Source organism: Bos indicus, chromosome 9 (genome assembly GCF_029378745.1).
Source record: "Bos indicus isolate NIAB-ARS_2022 breed Sahiwal x Tharparkar chromosome 9, NIAB-ARS_B.indTharparkar_mat_pri_1.0, whole genome shotgun sequence".
NCBI classification, from domain to species: domain Eukaryota; kingdom Metazoa; phylum Chordata; class Mammalia; order Artiodactyla; family Bovidae; genus Bos; species Bos indicus.
Genome location: NC_091768.1, coordinates 101,936,214 through 101,963,266, shown reverse-complemented (window position 1 = coordinate 101,963,266; position 27,053 = coordinate 101,936,214). Strand labels below are relative to the sequence as shown.

At 51.3% G+C, this 27,053-nt stretch overlaps 1 protein-coding gene across 7 annotated transcripts in view; it reads left to right on the top strand.

Moving 5' to 3' along the window:
- Positions 1–27,053, top strand: part of RPS6KA2 (ribosomal protein S6 kinase A2) — a 334,973-nt gene that overhangs the window by 242,181 nt on the left and 65,739 nt on the right. For 6 of the 7 annotated variants that reach the window (XM_019967675.2, XM_070796504.1, XM_019967678.2 and 3 more), the window contains 4 exons: positions 1,454–1,570; positions 10,064–10,145; positions 22,445–22,525; positions 23,607–23,686. In XM_019967675.2, coding sequence (XP_019823234.2) covers positions 1,454–1,570; positions 10,064–10,145; positions 22,445–22,525; positions 23,607–23,686 — 360 coding nt within the window. Of the gene's footprint in view, positions 1–1,453; positions 1,571–10,063; positions 10,146–22,444; positions 22,526–23,606; positions 23,687–27,053 lie in introns of those variants that run through there. The other variant, XM_019967679.2, reaches the window with a different exon arrangement.

Sequence of the window (27,053 nt, the reverse complement as noted above, 5' to 3'; positions counted from 1 at the left end):
GACTGTAGCCCGCCAGGCTCCTCTGTCCATGGGATTCTCCAGACAAGAATACTGGAGTGGGTAGCCATTTCCTTCTCCATATTCAAGGAGTAGTTACCTTAAAATTCTTTGTGTTCTGACTGCACACATACAAGCTTTGTGAACTGACCCCAAAAGAATCCATTTGGGGTATATCCATTGCTTGTTTTCACAAACAGAAACATGATTATTTTTACAAAAATGGAAAAGAATCCTTGAAGATGTGAAGACTGAAGGGTTTCTTTAACCACTGGAATAAAAAGAAATGAGAAACAATTGTCTTGCAGCCCAGACGACCTTCCTCTGCTTTCTCTAGGTGTCCTGCATTGGGTACATGGAGATACTCGTCACAAAGTTTACAACTCTGAGAAACTGAGTTTTCCATCCATCTCTGAGAGGGACCACTGTCCTGTGGATTACTACTGTTGCGATTTGATTTGCCCGAGGCTTTAACGTCACTCTTGACTAGAAACCCGGCTCTCATACTTCCAGCTGGGCAACCTTAGGATAACATCTCACTTGATAGTTTTTTAAGAAATGGAAGAAATAATGTACGGAGACTGAGTGCCTGAGCACTCTACGCGTGCGATTACTGTGGCGGTTTCAGATGCGCTTTGCAGTCAGCCCGGCCTGCTAGTTCTCAGAATGTAGCCAAGGCCCAAACCGTAGTAGTGGATGAAGCATCAGAAGGTGGATGGATTGGAAAGGGTGTCTCGGAGAAGCACAGAAATCAGTCCAGGAAAGCCCCTCCTTTCCAGCTTCCGCGTCTCCCATGGCTGGTGCTGGCAGGGCAGCCTCGCCCCTGACAGGTGGGCAGTGCATCTCCAGGACAGGAAGCTCTCTGATGAGCATTGGGAGTGATTCCTGTCAGGGCTTTAACTTCAAGATCAAGGACTTTTTTCCCTACTGGGAAAGCTTCTGAACTGGAAGAAAGTCTTATCTGGCTGCTTCTTCTGAAATATAATCTCTGGGATGGAGATGAACCATCAGCTCTGGCAAGAATATAAGGGGGAGCAGAGTAGTAAGAAGGAGAAGGAGAAAAGAAATCCCCGTTTCACAGACTACTTCTGCCTGTGGACAGCCCTTCAGGCCACAGAAGTGTAGACACTCACACACTCAGAGGGTCGTTTGGTTCTGTGGTCCCCACCTTCCTCCCTGTCCAGAATTTTGCCCAAATTGTTAAGAAGGAGGATGGATTTCATGGAGATATTGGTAAGACCACACAACACAAGTCCATGCAGAAAAGACACAATTTAAGGCTCACAAACAGAATCATTGGTACAAATAAGCAAGCAAATTATGCAGAGCGCCGTGATGTCACAGCTCGTAACTCCAATCCTGAAAATCCATAACCTACCCAACTCGTGGTAACTTGAGAGGAGGACGAATCCAGAGGAGCCCCTTGATATGCATTTCTGTCGTTCTTTTCTTGCAGGAAGAGGGCATTGTGAAGGAGATTGACATCAGTCACCATGTCAAAGCGGGCTTTGAGAAGGCCGACCCTTCCCAGTTTGAACTGTTGAAAGTTTTGGGACAAGGCTCCTACGGAAAGGTAAGTTGAGTCCATGCTTCCCTCCAAGTGGGCCTCATTCCGCTGCAGCTGGTCCCCCACGTCAGGGCGAAGGAGAGATGGCAGAGGTGCCCCCTGAGCCCGGGGAAGTGTGGGTCCAAACTAATGGAGTGAGGTAGTGCCCACTTGGCAGGCCCCATGGCCACAGGGGCCGTGGCCTCACTGCGTGGCCGGAAGCCCGAGACAGTGGAGCCGGGCTTGGGAACGCTGCACACACCTCCCCACTCGTAGCTTCCACGAGCCTTTAGTATATCTCCGTGCTGCGGAGGGTCCTTGAGCCATACATCTTTGGGAAGTATGCACTCCACAGGTATTTTTCCAAAAGAAAGAAAAATAAGAACAGGGAAGAAAGCAGTGGAGAAGGCGGTGCCCTCTGGGACCCACTCCCGTAACTGTCACCCAGGGCGGCAGGGAGACGGGGCCTGCAGCCTGGGTCCCCGCCCACCCTCCTTGTAAACGGTGTGGTTATTCTGCTTCTCCAAGCCTCGATTTCCCCACCTGTAAAATGGACATAATAGGAACTACTTTCTATAATTCTTCTGTGGGTTAAATAGCACATGACTCCCATCTAGCAATTGGCTGTGATGAATCTGTGCACTAGAATTGTTCATTTCAGGACATCCCTGGGGATCCAATGGTTAAGAATCCACCTTCCAACGCAGGGGACACAGGCTCGATCTCTGCGCAGGGGACTAAGGTCCCACAGGCCTCAGAGCAACTAAGCCTGCCTGTCTCAGTGACTGAGCCCTCACTCTAAAGCCTGTGCTCTGCAGCGGGAGAGGCCCCTGCCCCACAACTAGAGCAAACCCAAGCGCCAAAGGCCCAGTGCAGCCAAGAAGAAGAATTGTTCATTTCTTTTCTTTTTCACCTTCAAATTAAAACGAATACTGATTCCTCTCAGGAAATAAGAAATAGTTGTCTGTTCACATAGGACTACATCCATATGCAGCAGGATATCAGCAGATCTCTCACGAGACTGGGCAAGTTGTTCCAGGGCCGTGCTAATTTCTCTGCATCCTTGGTGTATCTGTTAGAAATTACACAGACTTACGGTTTCTAGAACATGAGGCCCTGAGATAAACCAGGAGGCCAGCCTTTCCCAGAGTTTAAGCAGGACAGGGTCCTGGCTTTTTGAAGTCACTGTTTCTTCCTGTATGGTATGTGGATATTCATCAGATTTCCCCTTTTTTCCTAGGACTTGGTGCCAAGATGAAATCTGGCCCATGTTGATTTCATGTAGGATTAATAGTATGTTGATGTTGTTCTAGATAATCTCTTGCAGACCACGGAAATTTGCTTGTTTGTGAAATCTCCCTTTTGGCATTCTTAAAAGGTAGAATATTTTTATTTTTCTTTTCCACATGGCAATGTGGTAGCAACATGTATTTGTATTAATACTAGTATATCCACAAACATGTTCGCTTGAACCATATGAAATTACCAGTATTCAAAATGCGGTAACCTTCAAAAATGGCAATTTCAAATGGTTTTTAGGCTTTTAGTGAAGTAAGAATGTGAAGATTTCAGTCTCTCGGGGTCAAAAGTTACCAACATATGGAGGCAGACCTGCTTGTGTGGTTGTGGTTTGTCTTCCCATTAATTAGAAAGGTTGGGAAAGGGGTGTGTGTGTGTGAGAGTGTGAGTGTGTGTGAGAGTGTGTGAGAGTGTGTGTGTGAGTCAGTTGCTTCAGTCACGTCCAGCTCTTTGCAACGCCATGGTGTGTGGCCCGCCAGGCTCCTCTGTCCATGGGATTCTCCAGGCAAGGATACTGGAGAGGGTTGCCATTCCCTTCTCCAGGGGATCTTCCCAACCCAGGGATCGAACCCAGGTCTCCTGAATTGCAGGCAGACTTTACGGTCTGAGCCACCAGGGGGCAGGGGGGTAAAGAACCGTGACAGGGAAATGGACAGGCACGGAGCCCGCCGCTCCCACCACACACGCCGCCCACCACTTGCTTCCCAAGGATGCGCAGTGTCAGCTGCATCAGCTCCATCCTCTCTCCTCGGTGATGGAGACCTGGACGCCCTCGCAGGCAAGCCCAGGGCTGCTGGGCAGGTGGTGGTTGACTGTCTGGGCTATTGTGTGACCCTGACTTCACTGAGCACCCCTCCGCCAATTCTCAAGGTGTCTAGAAGCAGAAGAGATGGAAGATGCTTTCTGAGGTCAAGGAAAATGGATCTGAGCCCGTCCTTTCAATACTCGACTAAACAAAAGCTACGTTGACAATGCCTTCCTCAGAAAAAACACCTTTTCCAATTTCCTGCAAATTTTTATTTTAAAAACATTCTTTGGGAAACAAGTAAAATCCTGGTATTAGGCAGAATCCCCTTGGAATGATGATCTGCCTAACACTGAACTCTTTTCCTTCCCAGCTATGATTATGTTGTTGCTATTGTTCAGCCACTAAGTTGTGTTCAACTCGGCAACCCCATGGACTGCAGCCCTCCAGGCTTCCTTGTCCTTCACTGTCTCCCAGAGTTTGTTCAGACTCGTGTCCATTGAGTCGGTGATGCCATCCAACCATCTCATCCTCTGTAATTCCCTTCTCCTGCCTTCAATCTTCCCCAGCAACAGGGTCTTTTTCAGTGAGTCAGTTCTTTGTATCAGGTGGCCAAAGTATGAGAGCTCCATCTTTAGTATCAGTCCTTCCAGTGAATATTCAGGGTTATTTCCTTTAGTATTGATTGGTTTGATCTCTTTGCAGTGAAAGGGATTCTCAAGAGTCTTCTCCAGCACCATGGTTTGAAAGCAATCAGTTCTTTGGTGCTTAGTCTTCTCTATGGTTCAGGTCTCACATCCATACATGACCACTGGAGAAACCACAGCCTTGACTCTACGGACCTTTGTCAGCAAAGTGATGTCTCTGCTTTTTAACACACAAATCTGTCTGGATTTGTCAGAGCTTTCCTACCAAGGAGCAAGTGTCTTTGAATTTCATGGCTGCAGTCACTGTCCACAGTGATTTTGGAGCCCAAGTAAATAAAGTCTGTCGCTGTTTCCATTGTTTCCCCATCTATTTGCCATGACGTGATGGGACCAGATGCCATGATCTTACTTTTTTGAATGCTGAGTTTCAAGCCAGCTTTTTCACTCTCCTCTTTCACCCTTGAGAGGCTCTTTAGTTCCTCTTGGCTTTCTGCCATTAGAGTTGACATCATCTGTATATCTGAGGTTATTGATATTTCTCCCAGCAGTCTTGATTCCAGCTTGTGCTTCATCCAGCCCAGTATTTCGCATGATGTACTCTGTGCATAAGTTAAATAATCAGGGTGGCAATATGCAGCCTTGTTGTTCTCCTTCACAGCCTTGTCACGGCAGAGGGGCTTGCGTAACTCAGTGAAGCTATTAGCTATGCTATGGAGGACCAGTGGAGACAGAGGAGTCATAGTGGAGAGTTCCGACAAAGCGTGGTCCCCTGGAGGAGGGAACGGCAAACCACTCTAGTGTTCTTGCCGTGAGAACCCGTGAACAGTATGAAAAAAAGCCATGATTATACGAAACATAAACAAGTAAAGCGTAGAAGATTAATATCTTCTGATATTAATAAATAAAGAGATAAATGGATTAAAAGTAAAGCAAGTAAATGGAGAGAAATAAAAGGAAGAGGCAGTGGCATCTCCTGCTTCTGCTGCTGCTAAGTCGCTTCAGTCGTGTCCGACTCTGTGCGACCCCATAGACGGCAGCCCATCAGGCCCTACTGTCCCTGGGATTCTCCAGGCAAGAACACTGGAGTGGGTTGCCATTTCCTTCTCCAATGCATGAAAGTGAAAAGTGAAAGTGAAGCCCCGCAGTCGTGTCTGACTCTTAGCGACCCCATGGACTGTAGCCTACCAGGCTCCTCCGTCCATGGGATTTTCCAGGCAAGAGTACTGGAGTGGGGTGCCATTGCCTTCTCTGAGTGGCATCTCCTACAGATGCTTAACCTTCATCCGCTACAGATTCCCCAGCTCAGCCAGTGGCTGTACGTCTGCCTCAGTGGGAGGTGGCTGTGTCTCCATGTGGCTCGAGGAAGGGCTTTGCAGAGTCGCGGCTGAGCTGCTGGAGAGGGGTTCTAAAAATAAAAGGAGGGAGGTCGTGAAGAGTCACCTGGATAAAGTGCTAGAGATGCCGCTTCCATCTTTGCTGAGATTGATGGGTTGTTTGGGAACTTGTTTTCCTGCGTCAGAATGTGTTCCTGAATCAGGAAGGAGGGAAGAGGCGAGAGGTCCGGGATGCCGCGGACAAAAGAGCTCTCCCTGAGCGGACAGAGCCCACGTCTTCACTGTTACTTCCACCTTTTAAGTCGATTGTTACTGTCTTTTGCTGTTTCTCTCGAGGTTTGTCTCCTGGTAGCTACTCTGCTGGCCATAGGACCGTTCCTGCTACATTTCTTCTAGGACCTGGTGTGTGGCAGGAGCCTGACAAATATTGGGAGAATAAGGTTTTTTCCTTGTCTTTTGAAGTCTTCTTAAAAATAGATAATTATGAACAGCCATTTTTGTGTTTGTGATTTAGTCACTAAATTGTGTCCAACTCTTTGCAGCCTCCTGGATTGCAGCCCTCCGGGTTCCTCTGTCCATGGGATTCCCCAAGCAAGAATACTGGAGTGGGTTGCCATTTCCTTCTCCAGAGGATCTTCCCAACCCAGGGATCCAACCCAGATCTCTTGCTTTGCAGGCAGATTCTTTACCATATGAGCCACTAGGGAAGCCCTATAAATAGCCATTCAGTTTAGTCTTTCAGTGGTGTCTGACTCTTTGTGACCCCATGAATGCAGCACACCAGGCCTCCCTGTCCATCACCAACTCCCAGAGTTCACTCAGACTCACTTCCATCGAGTCAGTGATGCTATCCAGCCATCTCATCCTCTGTTTTCCCCTTCTCCTCCTGCCCCCAATCCCTCCCAGCATCAGAGTCTTTTCCAATGAGTCAACTCTTCGCATGAGGTGGCCAAAGTATTGGAGTTTCAGCTTCAGCATCATTCCCTCCAAAGAAATCCCAGGGCTGATCTCCTTCAGAATTGACTGGTTGGATCTCCTTGCAGTCCAAGGGACTCTCAAGAGTCTTCTCCAACACCACAGTTCAAAAGCATCAATCCTTCGGGGCTCAGCCTTCTTCACAGTCCAACTCTCACATCCATACATGACCACAGGAAAAACCATAGCCTTGACTAGATGGACCTTTGTTGGCAAAGTAATGTCTCTGCTTTTCAATATGCTATCTATGTTGGTCATAACTTTTCTTCCAAGGAGTAAGCATCTTTTAATTTCATGACTGCAATCACCATCTGCAGTGATTTTGGAGCCCAGAAAAATAAATAGCCATTACCATCCATCATCTCATTTTTAAAACCTAAAATGCAATAAACAAAGGTTTATGTGACTAGGTCTCTGCAAGCTTTGACATCTTGTAAATTGAATCTATGGCTCAGACTGTAAAGAATCTGCCCACAATGCGGAAGGCCTGGGTAGGATCCCTGGGTCAGGAAGATCCCCTGGAGAAGGAAATGGCAACCCACTGCAGGACTCTTGCCTGGAGAATCCCATGGACAGAGGAGCCTTTCGAGCTGCAGTCTTCGGGGTCACAGAGAGTCAGAGATGACTCACACACAAACTGAATCGTAGTGGTCAGCTGCCGTGTGAATGTGGTTCAGCAAGGACTTAAGTAGACGGTATTCTCTACTCCTCTGGAGAAGGAAGTGGCAACCCACTCCAGTATTCTTGCCTGGGAGTGGGAATGCTCTGGTTTCTCCACACGGCCCACGGGAATGCTCTGGTTTCTCCGCTCGGCCCCCTGGGCACTCCTGCCACAGCTCTGACCGCCTGTCGGGAGGCTCCTCACCAGCTCCCAGACAGAGCTCTCTGGGCTGGGACAGGAGGCCCGGCGCCCAGAGAGGCCCAGGTCCCCGCAGCCAAGCAAACACTCGTGTGATGCACACGTGCACAGAGGCACGGCCCAGGCCTCCCATGGTAAAGATTCCCAGGGACGCTGTTGTCCAGAACCCGGGAGAGTAGCGTGCCTGCTTCTCGTTGCCCGAGATTTGCTAGAATCCCAGCCCCAGGGGCAGCGTCTGTCCCGGGGAGCGACACTGTCCTGCCCGCCTCTGCCCTCCTTTCTGCTGGGCAGAAGGCAAGGGGTGTTCCTGCTGGCCTGAGTGCCCCCTGGGCTCTGGGTGACAGTGGTCACGAAGGGGCAGGGTGGGGAGTTCCGGGTCCGGAGGCAGCTGATGCTCCCAACGGCAGGCGATGACCCCAGGAGCTGATGCGAGGAGGGCATCCCGGTGCTCTGCCAGACGCCGACCTCCTGACATGCCTCATCTCCCGGGGGCGGGGTGTGTCTCACGTGGGCGGGGCCGAGTCTCCCATGGGCGGGGCCGTTTGTCTCCCAAGGGCGGGGCCGCGCCTCCTGGGGGCTGGGGTGTCTCCCGTGGGCGGGGTCACGTCTCCCGGGGGCGGGGCCGTCTCTCCCGGGGGCGGGGCCTCGTCTCCCGGGGCGGGGCGTGTCTCCCGTGGGCCGGGCCGTGTCTCCCGTGGGCGGGGCAAACTGGTCTGCGCTGCCGTCAGGCCCCTGCTCCCCCACCTTCGTCCCCGTGTCCTGAGTCCGTCTCGGGTTGGGGGTGAGGATGCAGCCCCTCCTACAGCCCCACACTTGGGCGTGACTCCTGGAGCCAGAACCCCATGCGTCTCAGAAGGCTGGTGAGGGCCCCCGTCAGGGACACGTGGGCAGCACCCCTGCCTCCCGGACACATGCCCTCTGTGTGGGTGTCAGTCATTCCCGCAGCTTTTTCATCTGTTGGGAAGTACTGTTAGAAAAATTGGACACTGTTATTTCTTTCTGCACAGAATGTACTTTTCTTTCCTACTGGATACCCTAGGTTGGTTGGTTGGTTTTTCACTAACCTCATTCAACAATTATGAATGTGACTCTTAAGCTTAGCCTCTCAAACAGTTGTCTTTTCTTCTTGGTTTTCCCTCACAAAACATGTCAAAACGTGCTCCAGAAAATGTTGTTAAGTGTCCACATGAGAATATATATAAAAGCCATTTAGAACCAGCTCTGTCTGTAAATTTCAGCTACTCAAAGCTAAAACATGGATGAGGAAAGCTAGAGAACCTAGCTTCTGGAGGGTCAGAGTCTGGCCTGTGTTGTCTGGCAGGGACTCTCAGGGTAGCTTCACTATGGATATTTACAGGGCATATTTACAATAAACCAAGTGATCTATCTCCCTGAAAACTTCTGAAGAGAGTTTGCTTTTCTGAACAAGTGTTCTGTTTTTACAAAGGAAGGTGCTATTCTAGTTCAAAACTGGCAAAGGAGTACATCAAGGCTGTATACTGTCACCCTGCTAATGTAACCTCCATACAGAGTACATCATAGGAAATGCCAGACTGGATGAATCACAAGCTGGAATCAAGATTGCTGGGAGAAATATCAACAACCTCAGATATGCAGATGAAACCAACTCTAATGGCAGAAAGTGAAGAGGAACTAAAGAGCCTCTTGATGAGGGTGAAAGAAGAGAGTGAAAAAGCTAGCTTAAAACTCAACATTCAGGAAATTAAGATCGTGGCATCCGGTCCCATCATTTCATGGCAAATAGATGGGGAAACAATGAAAACAGTGACATATTTTGTTTGCTTGGGCTCCAAAATCACTGCAGATGACTGCAGCCATGAAATTTAGAAACACTCGCTCCTTGGAAGGGAAGCTCTGACAAAGCCAGACGGTGCATTAAAAAGCAGAGACCTCACTTTGCTGACAAATTTTCATGTAGTAAAAGCTGTGGTTTTTCCAGGAGTTGTGTACAGATGTGAGAGTTGGACCTTGAAGAACACTGAGTGCCAAAGAACTGATTGCTGTCAAACTGTGCTGGAGAAGACTCTTGAGAGTCCCTTGGACAGCACGGTGATGAAACCAGTCAATCCTAAAGATCAACCCTGAATATTCACTGGAAGGACTGATGCTGAAGCTGAAGCTCCAGTACTTTGCCACCTGATGCAAAGAGCTGACTCATTGGAAAAGACCCTGATGCTTGGAAAGATCGAGGGCAGGAGGAGAAGGGGATGACAGAGGATGAGATGGTTGGATGGCATCACCTACTCAATGGACATGAGTTTGAGCAGGCTCCAGGTGCTGGTGATGGACAGGGAACCCTGGCGTGCTGCAGTCCATGGGACTGCAAAAAGTCGGACACAACTTAACAAGTGAACAACAGCAGCAATTGCCTCTGATGTAGTGTTTCATAAAAAGAGAATGGTGCCCAAAACAAATATAATTGTTAAGATGAACACATAGCAGGGGTCCTCATAGGGTTGTACTAAATTAGATGAAACTTTTTTAGATGTTGGAGGAGATGTTACATTTAAGTTTTTCCTATAGCATATTTATTTTATTGGGATTTCCCACACTCCCTAGTGTGTCCCCTTGTCAGATCAAATAAGGAAAATGAGTCTGCCGTCTTTAACAGCTGCAGATGTCCTGTGTTCTCTTCCTTAGGTGTTCTTGGTGAGGAAGGTCAAGGGGTCAGATGCTGGACAGCTCTACGCAATGAAGGTTCTTAAGAAGGCCACCTTGAAAGGTGAGGGGTTGCAGAGGGCAAGACGCGCCTCACTGTGGTTGACCCTCTGCTTGTTATGAGGGAGTATAGCCCCCCTTTTAGTGTTGCTTGACTCCTGTATGTTGACACATTACTCTCTGATTGATAATACACAATACAAGCATGTCTCTGAGTATTTAACGTCTCCCTAAAAAATGTGCACAGTCTTCGGAGGGAAAGCCACACTGTGTAAATACCACCCTCCACATATGCTTGGCTGTGACGTGCCGTTTGTGGGAAGGAGCCCTGAGGAGGAGAGCAGAAGCAGGTTGCTTCGGCTGTATTGGGCGACAAAGCAGCCTGAATCTGTCCATCAGGCTGGATTGCTCAGTTTTAAACAAAATGTGACTCACGACTGTTTTATTTCTCTTTCATCCCCCGGACTGGGTTTTAGAAATTCAGTCCACCTGATTCCCTCCCTCTGAACTCCTCCCACCTCACCTCCCAGCCAAGAGTGTGCACATAACACAGGTCAAAATAAGCTGTTATTTGAAACTTCTGTTCCAAGTGCATGGTCATGTAGGCAACAACATGCAGAACGGAGCACCAAATCCATCTGCTCTGATCTCCTCCTGGGGTGAGGGAGGGATCCCGGGTCCTGAACGGTGAGAGAAGGCTGAGCACACAGCACCTGGTCTGGACAGGTGAGGTGACGGGGTCTGTATTCACCCGTGCTCTTCACGGGGCAGGAGGGCACCCACCACGCGCGACCTCACTCACCGTGCTCTTCACGGGGCAGGAGGGCGCCCACCACGCGCGACCTCACTCACCCATGCTGTTCACAGGGCAGGAGGGCGCCCACCACGTGCGACCTCACTCACCGTGCTCTTCACGGGGCAGGAGGGCGCCCGCCACGTGCGACCTCACGGGGCTCCCGGCAGGTGTGGAGCAGGCCGCAGGGGCTGGGAGGGGCAGGCTGTGTAACAAATAACAAGAGAACAGGGTGACCCCTGGTTCCAGGGAGAATGTGGGGGGTTGTTAGAACAGTTCTGTGGGCTGGCAGGGCAGTGAACCCGTTAGGCTGAAGACCAGATGGGGCACATCAGTCCGGCTCGTGGGGAATCCCAGGGCCGGGAGCCTTTTCCTGTGGTCCGTTCCCAGCTCTGTGTGACCCCGTGGACCGCAGCCCGCCAGGCTCCTCTGTCCATGGGACTCTCCAGGCAAGAACGCTGGAGGGGGTTGCCATGCCCTCCTCCAGGGATCTTCCCGACCCGGGACCGAACCCGTGTTGCTTACGTTTCCTTCACTGGCAGGCGGGTTCTTTATCACTAGCGCCACCTGGGAAGCTTTCCAGTAGGGTGGGGGGCACATCAGACAAAGGCAGGAGAAGTTGTGCTTAGGACTTTGGGGCCTACGAAACCCACAGATGTCAAAGCAGGTCTTTCTTGAATTTTTAGGTCTTATATCACAGTGTCCTCAGCGCCTGCGTGCAGGAGGCAGTACAAAATAATATCATTCTCTACCTTCAGGGCGGGGCTTCCCTGGCGGCTCAGCCAGTAATGTGTCTGCCTGTAATGCGGGAGAACTGGGTTTGATCTCTGGGTCGGGGAGATCCCCTGGAGAAGGAAATGCAACCCACTCCAGTATTCTTGCCTGGGAAATCCCATGGATGGAGGAGCCTGGTGAGCTACAGTCTTTGGGGTCACAAAGAGTTGGACACGGCTGAGCGACTTCATTGGTTCACTGGTTCACCTTCAGGGCACTTCCTGTCTAGCTGGTAAATAAGATATATTTTTGAACAACATATAACCAATAAGATAAGATAGGAAATGCATAGATCAAATTATATATATATATATATATATAATGTCTTAGGTAGAAAGGAAGAAAAGAGTTTTTCGAAAGTCTTCATTCAAGAAGGATTTAGAAGGTGGGTGAGACTTAATATATTAAAAAGTATTTTATAGGAAACAGGAATCAGGGTGACATTGTCAGCACAGCCCATGAAGAAAATATGGAAACTGCACACTTTGGCCAGACTAGAGCCTGCATCAGAATCGTCTGTGCGTATTTGAGGAATGTCGTTAAAAGTAATTCCTAAGTCCCCACTCCTGACCCACTAAATCATAATCTCTTAGGGGCAGAGCCTCGAGTTTGACTTTTCTAACAAACTGCCCCAGTAGCTCTTTTGTGCACAGAAGTTTTGGGGTCTCTGATGTAGGCATTCAAGTTTATTTTAGACCCTGGAGTTTTAATTCAGCCACATAATTTAAGCCATGCTACTTATAGTGAACATTTTTTATTGTAGCAGTAATAACATTTCTAAAATTGTTTGTCAGTTGAACTTGGCCAAGATCTCCATAATAATATAATTTTAAAGAATCATTCATTGTTAATAAAAGATGTATAGAAAATAAAGCAGCTTTTGACTTTCTATCCCTCACTTAAAATAATCTCATCACCAAACAGCAGTTTCATAGAAGTAGAAAGTCAGATTAGACTTTTTTTAACTCCAGATCATCAGAATGTCTAGAAAATGAACAGCTTCTCTGGCACTTCCACAAAAGTTAACAGAGTTAGCATATGACTCAACTATTCCAATCCTTTGTATATAACCAACAGAAATGAAAACATATGTCTACACAAAAACTTGTACATGAATGTTCATAGCCGCATCAGTCAATTCACAGTAGACAAAAAGTGGACAAATGCCCAATATCCATCCACTGGTGGATAAATAAAGTACGGTATGTCCATACAGTGGAGTATTATTTAGCAATCCAAAGAAATGAAATACCGATGCATCGTTGGCCCAGATGAACCTTGAAAACAAGGTTCTGGGTGAAAAGAAGTCAGTCACAGCGTTGCTCATGTTGCAGGATTCTATTCAGATGAAAATCCCACAGAGGCGAATCCACAGGGATGGAAAGTAGCTGAATTGTTGCTGGGGGCTGGGAGGTTAGGGAGACAAGGATGACTGACTGGCCGTGGGTTTCTTTTAGGGGTGATGAAAATGTGTTATGACTGACTGTGGTGATGGCTGCACAGCTCCGAACATTCTGGAAACCACTGAGCTGCACGCTGTAGCTGGAGGGATTGAGTGGTGTATGTTTCCCAGTAAAGCTGCTATTTTTAGAAATGTCAGCTGCTGCATGACATGGCCACTTGCTAAAACCCACACTTTCATCCTCAAAGCAGAGAGGTGCACTCTCTCATACACAGAGCGGGCAGCTCCCTGTGGCTGAAGACACGGCAGGTCGAAGCAGGCGCCTTACTAGGCCACCCTCTGGCCGAGTACCCCAGCGGTCCCCTGCCATCTCCCCCCATCCGCACATCCCGTTAACCTCAGCAGCAGGCGCTCAGCACCTGACCTTGCTCCCCGCCCTCCCAGGTGGTGACTGCTCCTTCTTCCCATCGCGTCCTTCCTCCTGCCCCCAAGGAAGAAGGGCAGGCAGCGGGGAACCGGAGCCACGGGAACCTGTGTATCCACCCTGCTTTCCTTGTTCCGCCCGTCCGTTGATCTCAGCCTCGACCTCTTCACTCCTGTGCAAACACTCATCTCAGTGATTTTAGCCTCGTGCATTCACATTTGTTTATAATCCGATTCAGTGTCCTTGAGAAAGTGCTGCTGATCCAAGGTTACACAGGTTAGGCAGGATATGAGATGGTGTTACAGAACAATCGAGACGTTGTTGTTAATAAAAGCGTGAGTGTCTCCATGAGTACAGGTAGATGCCTGTGTGTTACAAATAGCGAGTATATGTCATACAGGTAGGAAATGAGCCAAAACAAAAGCAGCCATAGCAGCATCGAGAGCTTCTATTTTCATCTCTATATTCCGTATTTTAACTTTTCAACAAACAACATGTTTGACTTCGTATAACATGAAGTTTTTTTTGTGTAATATTCCAGAACAATATGCTTGACTCTGTGAAATTCTTTCTACATTGTGAGAATGGGTCACGTAAGCGTAAAGTCAGAAAAACTTCCCACTTTCTTGTGCTCCTTTCAAAGCCAGCTTTCAAACCAAACATTTTACGTCATCTATCTCGAGTTTTCATAATGACCCATCACCAAAGAACAGATTTTTTTTTTTCCCCCAGACATGCAATCAGAACTTGTTTTCCTAAGAGAAAATATAGAAGTTTTACAAAACAGTCCTTTGTGTGAGGTGGTGATTGGACACGTCAAAGGGAGACCAGGTACACGTGGCCAAGTCCTCTGAGCCACCGAGGGGGCATCTGACCTTCCCAGAACTTCCTTTCCCCTCACTGTGGAGGAAGAGGGCTGTTGAGGTTTGTTTTGGCTCCAACACCTCTGCATCCATCAGCCTGAGAGATTCAGATATTCACAAGCCGTTCTCGATATATCCTCAAAGCATCCCCGGTTTGCAGGCTCGTTAGTGAGTCAGAAGAACGTGTTGGAAAAGCAACGTGTGTAACAGGGGCCCCCTCCAGGGTGCAGACAGCACCCCAGGAAAGTGCACCCGAAGAGCGAAACTGTTTTGAGAGGGGGAAACGGAAGGAGGCCGGGAAACTCATGGAAATGACTGCAGACCTCCCGATCGTGTCTCAGGCACGCAGGTGACTGCTCCGTGTGCGTGACGGAGCGTGGCTGTCATTTGGGTTCCAAGTAACCTGACAAGCGGAGAATAGTCTCTGACAGTTCTGTTTCATCTTTAAATGAGTTTGGAGGTGTCGGGCGCCTGCCCCCCTTTCTGTAACGAGGCAGCACGCCATTTCTGAGGAAAATGTCAACTGCCGAAGCAGCTGACGGGTGACAAGCCTGCGGGAGAGCCGCCCCGTCCCGTCCGCACCCCCAGCCCCCGCAGGCCCCGCCAGCGGGTGGTGCTGCTCGCACCCCGGCTGCTAAAGGAGCCTTTCAGAGTGTTCGGCGTCTCTAATTGACAGCGTGTCTGTGTTCCTGACTCAACGTTGACTTACCACAGGTGACAGCTCTAAATAACGAATCCCTGAGGCCAACACCCTGCCTGGTGTTGCAGGGGAATTTGATTTAAAAGACCACGTGCTCCCAAGCCTGAGCCCAGAATGAAGCAGGATGGGTCTCCGTCCCCCGTGTAGTGACCAGCCAGCGGGGATGTCACCCACGTTCACAAGGTGGTTAACAGGCTAACAGGCTGGAGTGCCCTGCGGGACACTTACAGAGCGCTGGAGTCAGGTCAGGACGTGGTCTGGGCATGAGAATACGGGTGTCCCTGTGCCCCGCCGGTGAGGGGACAATTACGCGGTGGCTGGGAGCGCAAACACTGGACCCTGGGGTTCCGTCTGGCTGTGCCACCTCGGGTAACCTCTCCTGGCTGCCACTCCTACCTAACTGAGATGATGGCAGCGACAGCACCTCCCTTACAATGCTGCTGATGTGAGGGTTAAACTCGTCCACGCGCGCGAAGTGCAGCCGTCACAAGGTTCAGAGTCCCTCCCTTCATTTCTGGGCCTCTTCTCCTTGGAGACTGGCTTTGGAGGTGTGTCTCTTCTTGTCCAGGCTTGCTTTAGGTCTGATGGAGTGCAGGAAGGAAGAGGCGGGTTGAGCCTTCATCGCCATCTGGTTAGAAAGACGAACGTCTGGGTTCAGTCCTGGTTCCCCCAGCTCCGTGTGGAGCCTGTGATGGCGCTGGGCGACACAAGTCACGTTAGTTACCAAGGATGCCCGGCACATGCTGGGGACCACAAGCACCCACCCCAGGACGGCTCCTCCTGTTGAATTCTCATTTTAGTGAGAACTGATGAGTTTGAGTAAACTCCAGAAGTTGGTGATGGACAGGGAGGCCTGGCGTGCTGCAGTCCATGGGGTCAATGAGCGACTGAACTGAACTGAAATGAAACATCTCTCCGTAACGTGGAGACAGCTTTTATTATGCGGTATGTCTTTACTGTGGTAGTCTTCCGACAGGACTTCACTGTGTTCTCACACCTAACTTTTCAGCTCTTTTCTCTATAAGTCAATTTTCTAAGCCCAGAGGAGATACACATTTCCTACTTTGAAGGAAATGGCTTGTGACCTCTTGATTCTAAAGGAAAAAGTATTGTGGCAAAATCTCGATGTTTAGCAAGTAACTGATAGACTGTCCTGGGCACCTCGTAGGTTTCCTGGCAGCTGCAGGTAGGTTCCAGCAAAAGCCTGGCCAGGAGAGAAGAGGGCAGGTCCCAGCGGCGCCTTCTGAGCCTCTCGGGGTGTCTCTCGGACCGCAGGGCTGGCCCTCCTCTATCCTTTGTCAAGGAGAGCTCTGACTCCATCCCTGGAGCGTCGGCAGGTACAGGACAGAAATGCGTGGATCCTGTTCACGATGACTACATCGCGAAGCCTAGCCTACTGGGTTTCAAGCCTCAGAATGTGTTTCGGGCACCATTCTATTTCCTTTTCTCTTACACTAAGATGCTTTGTTTTAAAAGCACTGCCTTAGAAACTGAGCTTCAGTCAGTGCCTGAGTCTGAACAGACGTTATTTTCATGCTGATTCCTTTCTGGCCTTTCATTCACCTTTGGATGGTTGCAGATTCCTCGTCGGGGGTGGGGGGGGGCGCAGGGGGAGGGGGTAGTCGGCAGATTCCAAGCCCACGAGTTCAGTGCCCTTGCTGATGGTGTTAGCTGCATTTTATGATGAGGAAGTCGAGGCGCAAGGCAGTGAAGCCACACACTCAGAACCGCGTGACTTGGAGCTGGTGGCATCTGGGTTCCACGTTCATCCCCTCCCAGGTGAGGGGCACCTGGGACCAGCCTTGCCCCCTACCCACAGGGTATCGTTTCCCCATCAGGAAGCCTCACTGCGCTGCCCCTGGGGTGTTCCTTGTCCAGGGGACCTGTTTTCCCAACGGGTGACCTAAGACCAAAGCGCTTCAGCTTGGGACATGCCTTGGTGTCCTGATGTGCGCCTTCCTACCAGAGCTGTATTTCTCACATTGTAGATAAAAAGTAGGGAATACGTTTTTTCATTTGCTTGCATCTTTAATGCCTGTAAATGTGAAAGCATAACAGACTGAAGACTTTAACGCTCAGAGTCTCTGGCAAAGAAGTTAGTTAAGTAACAAGTAACCATGGCAGTCTGGGCTCCACAATCTAGATTGCTTTAGAGAAATGGAAAGGCAAGTCTTGAGCAGTGGTGCCTGATATGATTGTCAACGTAGTTGACGCTTAAATTTTCGCCATTTCGGGTCTTCTCCCTTTTTTTTCTGGTGTGATGAGCAGCACAGCTTCCCCTGGGAAGCCCCTCTGTGCTGTGAACTTGACCTTTGAAGGCTAAAGGATCCTGTGTGAAGATGGACTTTTATTCTGCATTCAGGATCTGCTCAGGGCAGAATTTCAGATCCGGCAGGATTTTGAGGACAGGGCCGGGAGGTGGTTAGTGTGGTCACTCAGCCGGGCAGAGGCTGAGTTCATTGCCAGCCGGGTGTCCAGCTCCAGTTAAAAGGCTCAGGCCTCCCTGTGACCGCGGGAGACGTAGGTTCGCGTGCCCTGTGCTCCCCGGGGTGCTGCTGTACACGCAAACATCTCCCGCCACCCGGGCCTTCCTGAGGTCGCCTCCCACCTGGCCATTTGTCATCTTCACCGTGACTGAAGAGACCACACTTGTTTCTATCTCAGCCGTCCTTTTCTTTTGAAATACAGTGTCTGTATAATAGAATACAATGTGACATAATGATATGATACGACAGGATGTATAATGTAGCGTAAAAACAGCGTAATTAACGGAGGTTGGTTACAAAAGCAGCCATGGAAACCAGGTCGTAATCGCCCACGGGGGTGGTCTGAAGTATGAAAGATGCTCATCTCTCCCCAGTGTCTGCTGTTTGTGGCGTGTGTGTGCGTGCTCAGTCACATGTCCGACTCTTTGCGACCCCGTGGACTATAGCCTGCCAGGCCCTTCTGTCCATGGGGTTCTCCAGGCAAGAATACTGGAGTGGGTTGCCGTTTCCTCCTCCAGGGGATCTTCCTGACCCAGGGACTGAACCCACATCTCCTGCGTTGGCAGGCGGATTCTTTACCACTAGAGCCACCTGGGAAGCCCCTACGATTTATTAGTGAATCTCAAAATAGCCTAGAACATGAGGATTTTTTGCAACTACAGTGTCAAGCCCCACTCGATTCCGGACTCACATGTGGGATACAAGAGAGTAGGCATCTCAGGGAGGCGCTGGCCTGGCTCCAGGCGCTGAGCTGGTCTAGATCCACCCAGCAGGAGATGGTTGGGTGACATTTCGCCTCAGGCTGTGTGAGTGTTTCATCATTTCTGTAACCCGCGGACTCGGTAACAGTGGAAGGATGGAGGAAGCACCTCTCCGGGCTCCTTTCTTTTCTTCTGCATCTCAGTCTTAGGACTGAAAACCCCTTGGAATCCTAAGCCTCCAGAGGCAGCATCAGAAGCGAGCCCCTTGCTGTCATGTCAGTTTCTTTCTTGGTGGAGGGACGGCTCTGCAGCTGCCCGTCAGGTGGCCAAGGCAGCATTCCAGGCCTTTCGCTCCATCACCGAGGGCCCGAGTGACAGCCACCACCCCGAGTGGGCGGGCTGTGGGCCCTGCAGGGCTAAGCCGGCATGTGCAGCCCCAGGTCCCTCGTCGCCTTCGGAGGGCTGGCCTCCCACGCACGGTCTCACCTCTGAAGGGCCGTCCGTGGCACAGCTGTCCTTCCGGTGGTGTCAGCCCGACCCAGTCGCCCCCCTCGTCAGCCGCCTGCAGTGGCCCAGTCCTGCCGTGGGCCTGCCCAGCCTTTCCCTGGTCCTGCCGCCTTGGAGCCCATGGGTTGTGTTTCGCCCGTTGATGCCCTGGGGCCAGTCTCACAAACCTGTTTGTGAAAGCGTGGTCCCCAGACGGGCGTGTTTATCAGCGCTGCGTTAAGTTCACTGTTGGGCTGGCGTCTTGGTTTCTCCTCTGTTTGTTTAAGCACAGTAAGAGTATTATGTTTAGTATGATGTATTTAGGCTCCTGGCCCTTTTGCCGTTTGTTTCAGATAATCTCGAAGTTTTTTGTTAGCCTTTTGATTTTTTATGACCTTTCGGATGGAAACTTGTTTTGTAACTGAGTCTCTCACTCTTTCCTATGTTACTTCTTTCATTGCTTTTATTTAAAAATAAAGAAATCCCCACCCAAACCTCAGATAAGTATTTGATTCATCTTTTTTTCATTTTCATGGCTTTTAAAAACACGTACCTCTCTAATAGACCTGGGATTTATTGTGTAAAATGTAGAGAGGGAATATATATTCATTTTTCCGCTTTCACTGGACAAACCTTAGAAATCTGAATATAAGGTGTCTTTTTCTGATTCTGTCCCCAGGCTTGTTACGACCTTTGGTTTCCGTTACGAACACCATCATCAGCTGTGTGACTAAGCAGTGCTCCTCATTCCAGAGAGATCTGAGCTCAATGATAATAGCATCAGCCCTATTTAGAGAATGTTTCGATTTTCCTATCCGGAGTCATAGAGTGAGCTTTGTGAGGAGATGGCAGGGAGGGTGTAGGAACACAGCATCCCCTCTCCCTGGCCGCTTGCTCCTCTGGATCGCATCATTGGTGGCGGGGGCGGGGGGGGGGGGAGGGGGCTTCTGCCGGAGGAGGACTTCCCGGGGGGGCAGACAGCAGTCTCCCGTGGCCCTCCCCAGTCTGCCTGGCTCCCTGAGGTCAAGGACACGGCCCAGGAGCCTGAGTGCATCAGACAAGGCTCCCCCCGAGGAGCTGCCCAGAGAGGCGTCCTGCCTGCCCTCATTGGGGAGCGGGCAGCCCCTGGCCCCCGGCACTGGTGCGGCCCCCCGTCCTTCCACGTGTCTCGTCCAGGGTCTCCTGCTCAGACTGGGAGGGTGTGTGGAGGGGCATCGTCCTGATCCCACCGCTCACGTGCCCTTCAGGGTCTGCAGCCGTCCTCCTCTGCGTCTTCTACTGAAGGAAGGGATTCGGGGTCTGTTTCCCGAAACCCTTTGGTGTTGCCACTGGCGGAGCCACCGGAGCCTGTAACCCGGGACAGGCAGGAAATGGAGCGACTCCTTGTACCGTCTCCCCGGGGATTGTCTTGCTTGTCCCCTCGCTGGTTCTCCTGAGCAGCGGCAGAGCCGGGGTCAGAACTATTAGGGATTCAGCTAGACACACACACACGTTCTTTTTTATGTTCTTTTTTGCTATGGCTTATCTCGGGATTTGACGACGGCTACCCGGTCTCCAGCAGGACCTTGTTGTGTATCCATCCTGGACGTTTGTTTGCAAACTGCAAGCAGTTTGTTTGCCTGTTCTAACCCCAAGCTCCCAGTCCATCCCTCCCCACCACCCCCCACCTCTTGGCAACCATACTTTCATAAAACTAAATAAATAAGAAAGAACTACCGGGTGGTGAGTGAGCTTGGGCTGGGGGTGCATCCTGATGGAGCCGTTCGGATTCTGCCACAGGGCGTCCTCTCTTGCAGCCGCAGTCCTGTGTAAGTAGAATCGTATGGTGCTTCTCCTTTTTTGTCTGGCCGACTTTGCTTAGCATAGTGTTTCTAGGGCTTATCCCTGCTGTAGTGTGTGTCCGAATTTTATCTTGCAGGGCTGAGTAATATTCCACCGCGTGGCCACGCCCCCTTTTGTTTATTCAGCCATCCATCAGTAGGCACATGGGTGGCCTCTGTCTCTTTTGCTCTTGTGACTAACACTGCTGTGGATATGGGTGTGCGCAATCTGCTGGAACCTCTGCTTCGGTTCTTGGGGAGTGGGTGCGCTGGGTCCTGTGGTATTTCTGTGTTTAACTTTGTGAGGAGCTGCCAGGAGGTTCTCCACAGGGGCTGCACCGTTTCGCCCTCCCACCAGCTTCTCCACATCCTCACTCATGCTTGTTATTTTCCATTTTTTGTGTGGGTTTTTTCCCCCTATTATAGCCATCCTTTGGGAAGGACTTCTTAAATAAAGGGCTTCCCTGGTGGCTCAGATGGTAAAGAATCTGCCTGTAGTGCAGGAGACCCAGGTTTAAGTACATGTCAAAAGGCCAAAGAATGAATGACTTAAATACCCGATTCTGAGGGTGACATTCATCATACTTGCCACACTTAGGAATTCCTGAGGGAAGTTTCTGTCTTCACACACACGGGGCCGTAGGAGGTCACCTGGACACTGCCCTGGGTGTACCAGTTTGCTCGTGGGAATCTTGGCATTGTTCTTACTCTCAAGCAGTGACTTTGTTTTTCATTTATTTTTGCCTCAAAACTTATTCCGTCTGTGTTCCCAGACGGCTACACTTTGGACAGTGTCAGCACTGAGAAGAACGATACTGTGATTTGTTAGAACAGACTCATGTTTTAAAATCCATAGCTCACAGTTATCCCCAGGAAGAGTGAGAGAAGGGGTGTTCCTCTTGATTCCTAGTCCCATCGGAAATGAGAAAATGGCTGATTTGTGACCCTAAATGACCTAAGCAAGGACCGTATGCAAGCTAACTGATGAAGAATCGTAAGGGAACCCACAGGCCATTCAGTACTAAAATGTCGTCCCTCAGGCTACTGCTTACTTACAGAGCGACCTGTGCGTCTTTCCAGTGGGAGGCGGGTGACCTGCCGCCTTGACCCAGCGGAGTTCAGCGCCCTGAGCAGAGGTAGCACAGCACCCTGCCCCACCCACTGCCCCTGGGGCCTGCAGCGTCACCCCGGAGGTGTTTTTGCCAAAAATGTTTGGCCTCAACCTTAAAAAGCCTCCAGACCTAACCTTGGTTCATAAGAAATATGGGAGTTATAGCAACCAGTAAGGCAATAATCAGTCACAACCGGAGACGATCTACAAGAAAACTGGGCTTAACCCTAAAAGCCCACAGAAAGCGCAAGGAGAGAAAGATGTGGGGCCATTTTATTCCAGAAGCAAAAGGAATAAGGAAATGCAACCATTAGAGGTGCTGTGTGAACCTTGACAGAACCCTGTGCTGGAAAATAGCAGCTGTGACTGACCTAGGGCAGGACTGGGATGTGGACGGGGAGCTGGATGATGTTATGGAATGAGGGTTAGTTTCCTCAGGGGTGGCAGTCGTGTTCGGGTTATGTAAGAGACTGTCCTCTTCTTAGGAGATGCTGCGTGTGTTATAAGTGCACTTGGGGTGGAAGGTCATGGTGTCGATGATTTATTATCAGACTTTTGGCTAAAACGTGTGTATGTGTGGGGAAGAGAGGGCAAGAGAAAATGTGTCCGAATGTGAGCAGTTGTTGAATCCAGGTGGAGGCTTCAGGAGTGGCCATTCAGCCTGCTCTTTAAACTTCTGTATCTGTTTGAGAAGTTTGTGACAAAAAAAAGTGGGAAATTATCTATATCTAAAGTTTTGTGTCCCACATTCTCCAGAACCTGACTCCTGCCTTTGAAAGTCTTCATTTTTTTCTGTCTTGCAGTTCGGGACCGAGTCAGGTCAAAGATGGAGAGAGACATCCTGGCAGAAGTGAATCACCCTTTCATCGTAAAGCTTCATTATGGTCTGTGTGTGCTCAGTCATGTCCGACTCTTTGCGACCCCCTGGACTGTAGCCCACCCGGCTCCTCTGTCCATGGGTTTCTCCAGGAAAGAATACTGGAGCGGGTTGCCATTTCCTACTCCAGGGGCTCTTCCCAACCCAGGGATGGAACCCAGATCTCCCGCCTTGCAGGCAGATTCTTCACCAGCTGAGCCACCAGGGAAGCCCTGCGTTTCTAAAATCCCAACATTATAAGCTCTGGCCTTGACGTTCAGTAAATGAAGTTTCCAAGTGTGTGGGGGTGTCAGCGCCCCTCCAGCCAGACGCTCTGTGTAGGACACAGATGCCACGTGATGGGCCAGCGGTAGCATTGGACTGACTGTCCGGTGGCCGCGGCATTGCTTTCTCTTGACCCTCACGTGCCCGCAGACCCCTCTGACCGAGGCGTGCCCTTGCTCGTGGTGGGCGGGGGCGGAACCGTAGACCGCACGCCCCTACCTGTGGCCCTCGGGGCCCAAAGCGAGGACACGAGCCCCACGGCCACCGGGTGCAGTAGCCAGGCTGTCCCATCCCCAGTGCGGTCCTCAAAGGAGGAACGGGCAGTGGCGTCCTTGAACCCTGAGCTGCACCGAAGCAGCTCCAGAGAAGGGCAGGGTGGTCCCGGACGGTCCAGTCGCCCTGCCCCTCCCCAGGCAGCTCACAGCAAAGCCGACTCTCCGACGACACCCAGTTGGCCCGGTGTTCACAGGGGTGGTGAGAGCACGGGGAACCACTGACACTTTTCCCTGCATGTCGTTCAATCCCCTTAGTGATTGAGAAAGAAAGAAAGGGAGGGAGTGGGTAGGAGAGGACAAGAAATAGTCTCCAGACTGTTCGTGAGAAGCGCAGGCAGAGCTCTTTGCCGTGGGCCCCCTCTCCCCGAGCGCTGCCCCCCACACTGTCCACCCTGCCCCAGGCCTGCGTCTGAAATGACTCAGTGTTAGAGACCACACGGTGCTGTCTGAGCCAAAGACAGACGGGCTCCTAGCGCTCAGCGCTGGCCCCAAGGGATGACGGCCACCCCAGGCACTGTGAAAAACGCTCTCACCTCTCTCCATCTGCAGCCTTCCAGACCGAGGGGAAACTCTACCTGATTCTGGACTTCCTGCGCGGAGGGGACCTCTTCACCCGGCTCTCCAAAGAGGTACACAGTGTGGGCTGGGGGGCTGTGGGTGGCTGCCTAGAGTCTGCAGGACACAGAGGGGTGGCAGGAGGGGGCTGTGTGTGAGTGTGTGTGTGCATACATGCACATGTATGTGTGCCAGGTGGCATGTGTGTGTGTGCGTGTGCAGTATACGTGTGCACGTGTGGTGGTGGGGTGTGTATGACGTGTGTATAGGTGTATTACTTGTTTTAAAGAAGTCTCGCAAGTCACACGGAGAAGAAATCTGTTGTCCTCGAAGAAAGCGTTCGTCACTCAGTGATGTCCAACTCTTGGCGACCCCATGACTGTAGGCCGCCAGGCTCCTCTGTCCATGGATTTCCCAGGCAAGCGTACTGGAGTGGGTTGCCATGCCCTTCTCCAGGAGATCTTCCTGACCCAGGGATCGAACCCAGGTCTCCTGTCTTGCAGGCAGATTACTTACTGACCGAGCCACCAGGGAAGGATCTTCAGAAAAGAGGCTTCCCATGACCCCCGTGGAGTTCTCCACCCACCCTTGTGTAGAGCAGATGGAAACTTGGTCATGTCACGTGGGAAAGACTATTTCACGGGATCAGTTTCCACTGTAGGAAGATGCTGTTAACACGGGGACCACACTTCCTGGGAGGGGCGTCTGGGGCGTCCAGTTAGGGCTGCGCGCGGGAGACCTGCGTGACCCCAGCCACTTCACAGCCCCAGGGCTTCTCCTTGCCCCCAGTACCTGACGGGAACCTTCTAGAATGTCTTGAGGCTCAACGTGGAAGCTCTCTGGCTCCTGCTTCATGGGATGGAAAACCCAGTCTCCTGCTCCAGGCAGGGGTGACTCTGGACTCTTCGTCCTGATGATTGCGTGCGGTTTCCCTTACTCAGAAGAGAGGGCGGCAGCGTTGGTCACGATGCACCAGCAGGTTTGCGACCCTCTGATGCAGCCTCGCCCCCGCCGTGGGGCTCCTCCTGGCCATAACAAAGGGTTCAGCTGCCCGCTCCCTTTCCTCACCACCCACTGGCACAGCAGGAGAGCTGTCCACCCTGCATGACACTCCGAAGTGAGCAGTCAGTCACGGTGGGGCAGGGTGCGGTCCCTGAGACCTCAGGCTGCCCTGTCTCTCCATCTCCCACCGGACCGCCAGGTCACAGCACAACAGATGTATCGGGCTCTTTGCATATAGACTGAAAGCATGGCTTGGAGAATCAGGTCCAAGTTCTCCAAAAGCTCTCTGGGAGCGGGTCTCTGGTCCTTCAACCTGCCTCCCAGCTGAGCTCAGTTTCCAGAGAGGCTGGATCGTTGAGGCTGGCGTTTCTCTCCTGGCGCCTCTTGGTCTGCTCCCCGACCTTGTCTGCAAGAGTCAGGCTGCCTCCACTGTGACGCACGCTGTCGCTGGGCTTCTGGACCAAAAAGGCAACAACGGTTAGCAAAAAGCCCTACCGTGGCTCCCAGTGGGAACACGTAAGGCTCCTGGAAGACCCTGTATTTCAGAGCTGAAGTGAAGTTGTCCGGTGTGGGCTCAACAGGGTCTCAGAGTTCACGGACACACGGGAAATGAACGTTACCCTAACTCTACGTGAAAAAGTATTTTCTTTCCATTGTTTTCCCCGAGTCCACTGGATGGCATCCTTGTGAGTGTCGGTCTCAGCACTGACTCCTTCGAGAACTCACATCCGTGGGTGTTTCATTCCCGAAGAGAAACTCTGTCATTTGAACTTGGAGGCCGTCCTGAGCTGAGTCCTAAGAACAGCCAAGAAGAGGAAATGGTGACTGTAAGCCTGGACTGCAGGCACGCCAGTGTGCTTATGTCCAGAGGTGGGGACGGTCAGGCGAAGGGGAACCCAACAGCCAGCAGCATCTGATGGCAGAGAAGCCCCCTGAGCGTGTTGGCCAGTTTAGGGAAGAAAGACCCAGCCAGGGAAGGAGGTGCTGGTCAAGCGTGGAGACGGAACAAGTGATTCCAGAGGCCGGAGGGGCGGCAAGGGTTGGCGGGACCCTGATGCTTCCCTCCAGGACTTGGGGCGCATGTCCCGGCCCTACTGGGAGGCACCCCCTTTGTGAAGGGGACGAGCTCCACCTGCACCAGCCTGATGTCATCACGTTCGTTTCCCCAGACAACCCTTATCCTGGCCCCAGCTTCCCGTGCAGCCTTCTGATGGTGTGTTGATTTTCAGAGGGAGTTCAGCCATGACACGGGTTTCTGCTGTCTGTGACGCTGACTTCTCACGGTGCAGGTAGAGAACGCTTTCTGGTAGCATCTGGCTTGCTGGTGAGGTGACTACAGAATTGCATGCCGGTTCTCACAGCCGCCATGGACAGGGAGACCGTGGGAGGCAATGACCTGGAGGTCTGCTGGGCGCCGTGGCCTTGAGTGTGTTTCAGCTGAGCCAGGATCCCTCTCCCACTGGCCTCCCCGAGAGGGGCACCTGCTGACGCCACACGAGTGGGTCATGTTAGTGGACTCGTCCGCTTCGGAGAGACAGCGGCTCCTCGTCCATAACCTGAGGGGGGAAGATGTGAGGTCTGAAGGAGGAGAAATGAGATTCAAGACGTGGTCTCAGGAAACCTTTCAGGCCTGTTTACATCGACCTTCACAGCGTGGTTTAGATGGTTGTGTTATAATAAAATGGTACATCCCAGGCAGAGAAGACATCTTGAGAGTCCCTTGGACTGCAAGGAAATCCAACCAATCACCAATCCATCCTAAAGGAAATCAGCCCTTCGAATATTCATTGGAAGTACTGATGCTGAAGATGAAACTCCAATACTTTGGCCACCTGATGCGAAGAGCTGACTCATTTGAAAAGACCCTGATGCTGGGAAAGATTGAGGGCAGGAGGAGAAGGGGATGACAGAGGATGAGATGGCTGGATGGCATCACTGACTCAATGGACATGAGTCTGAGTAAACTCTGGGAGTTGATGATGGACAGGGAGGCCTGGCGTGCTGTGGTTCAGGGGGTCATAAAGAGTCAGACACAACTCAGCGACTGAACTGAACTGAACTGAACATCCTAGGCACTTGTATTAAAACATAAACCCAGAAACACACTCCCAAGCCACATGGTTTGAGGGGCAAGAGAAGCTTGCCCAGAGGAGAGAACCCAGCCCGGTGTTCCACCCACAAGCCAAGTCACTTTGTGAGAAGAGCCCCCAGATTCACTGGTCCTGAAACTGCAACGGGAACTCATGCTTCTGTTGTAGGAGCCGGAAGAGCCTGGTCAGGGCCATGGTCTGCAGAGCGGAGCTGTGCTCAGGGCTCGGGGCTCAGTGCTCAGTGCTCAGGGCTCAGGGCTCAGTGCTCAGTGCTCGGGGCTCAGTGCTCAGGGCCTGGGGCTCAGTGCTCAGTACTCAGTGCTTGGGGCACAGGGCTCAGTGCTTGGGG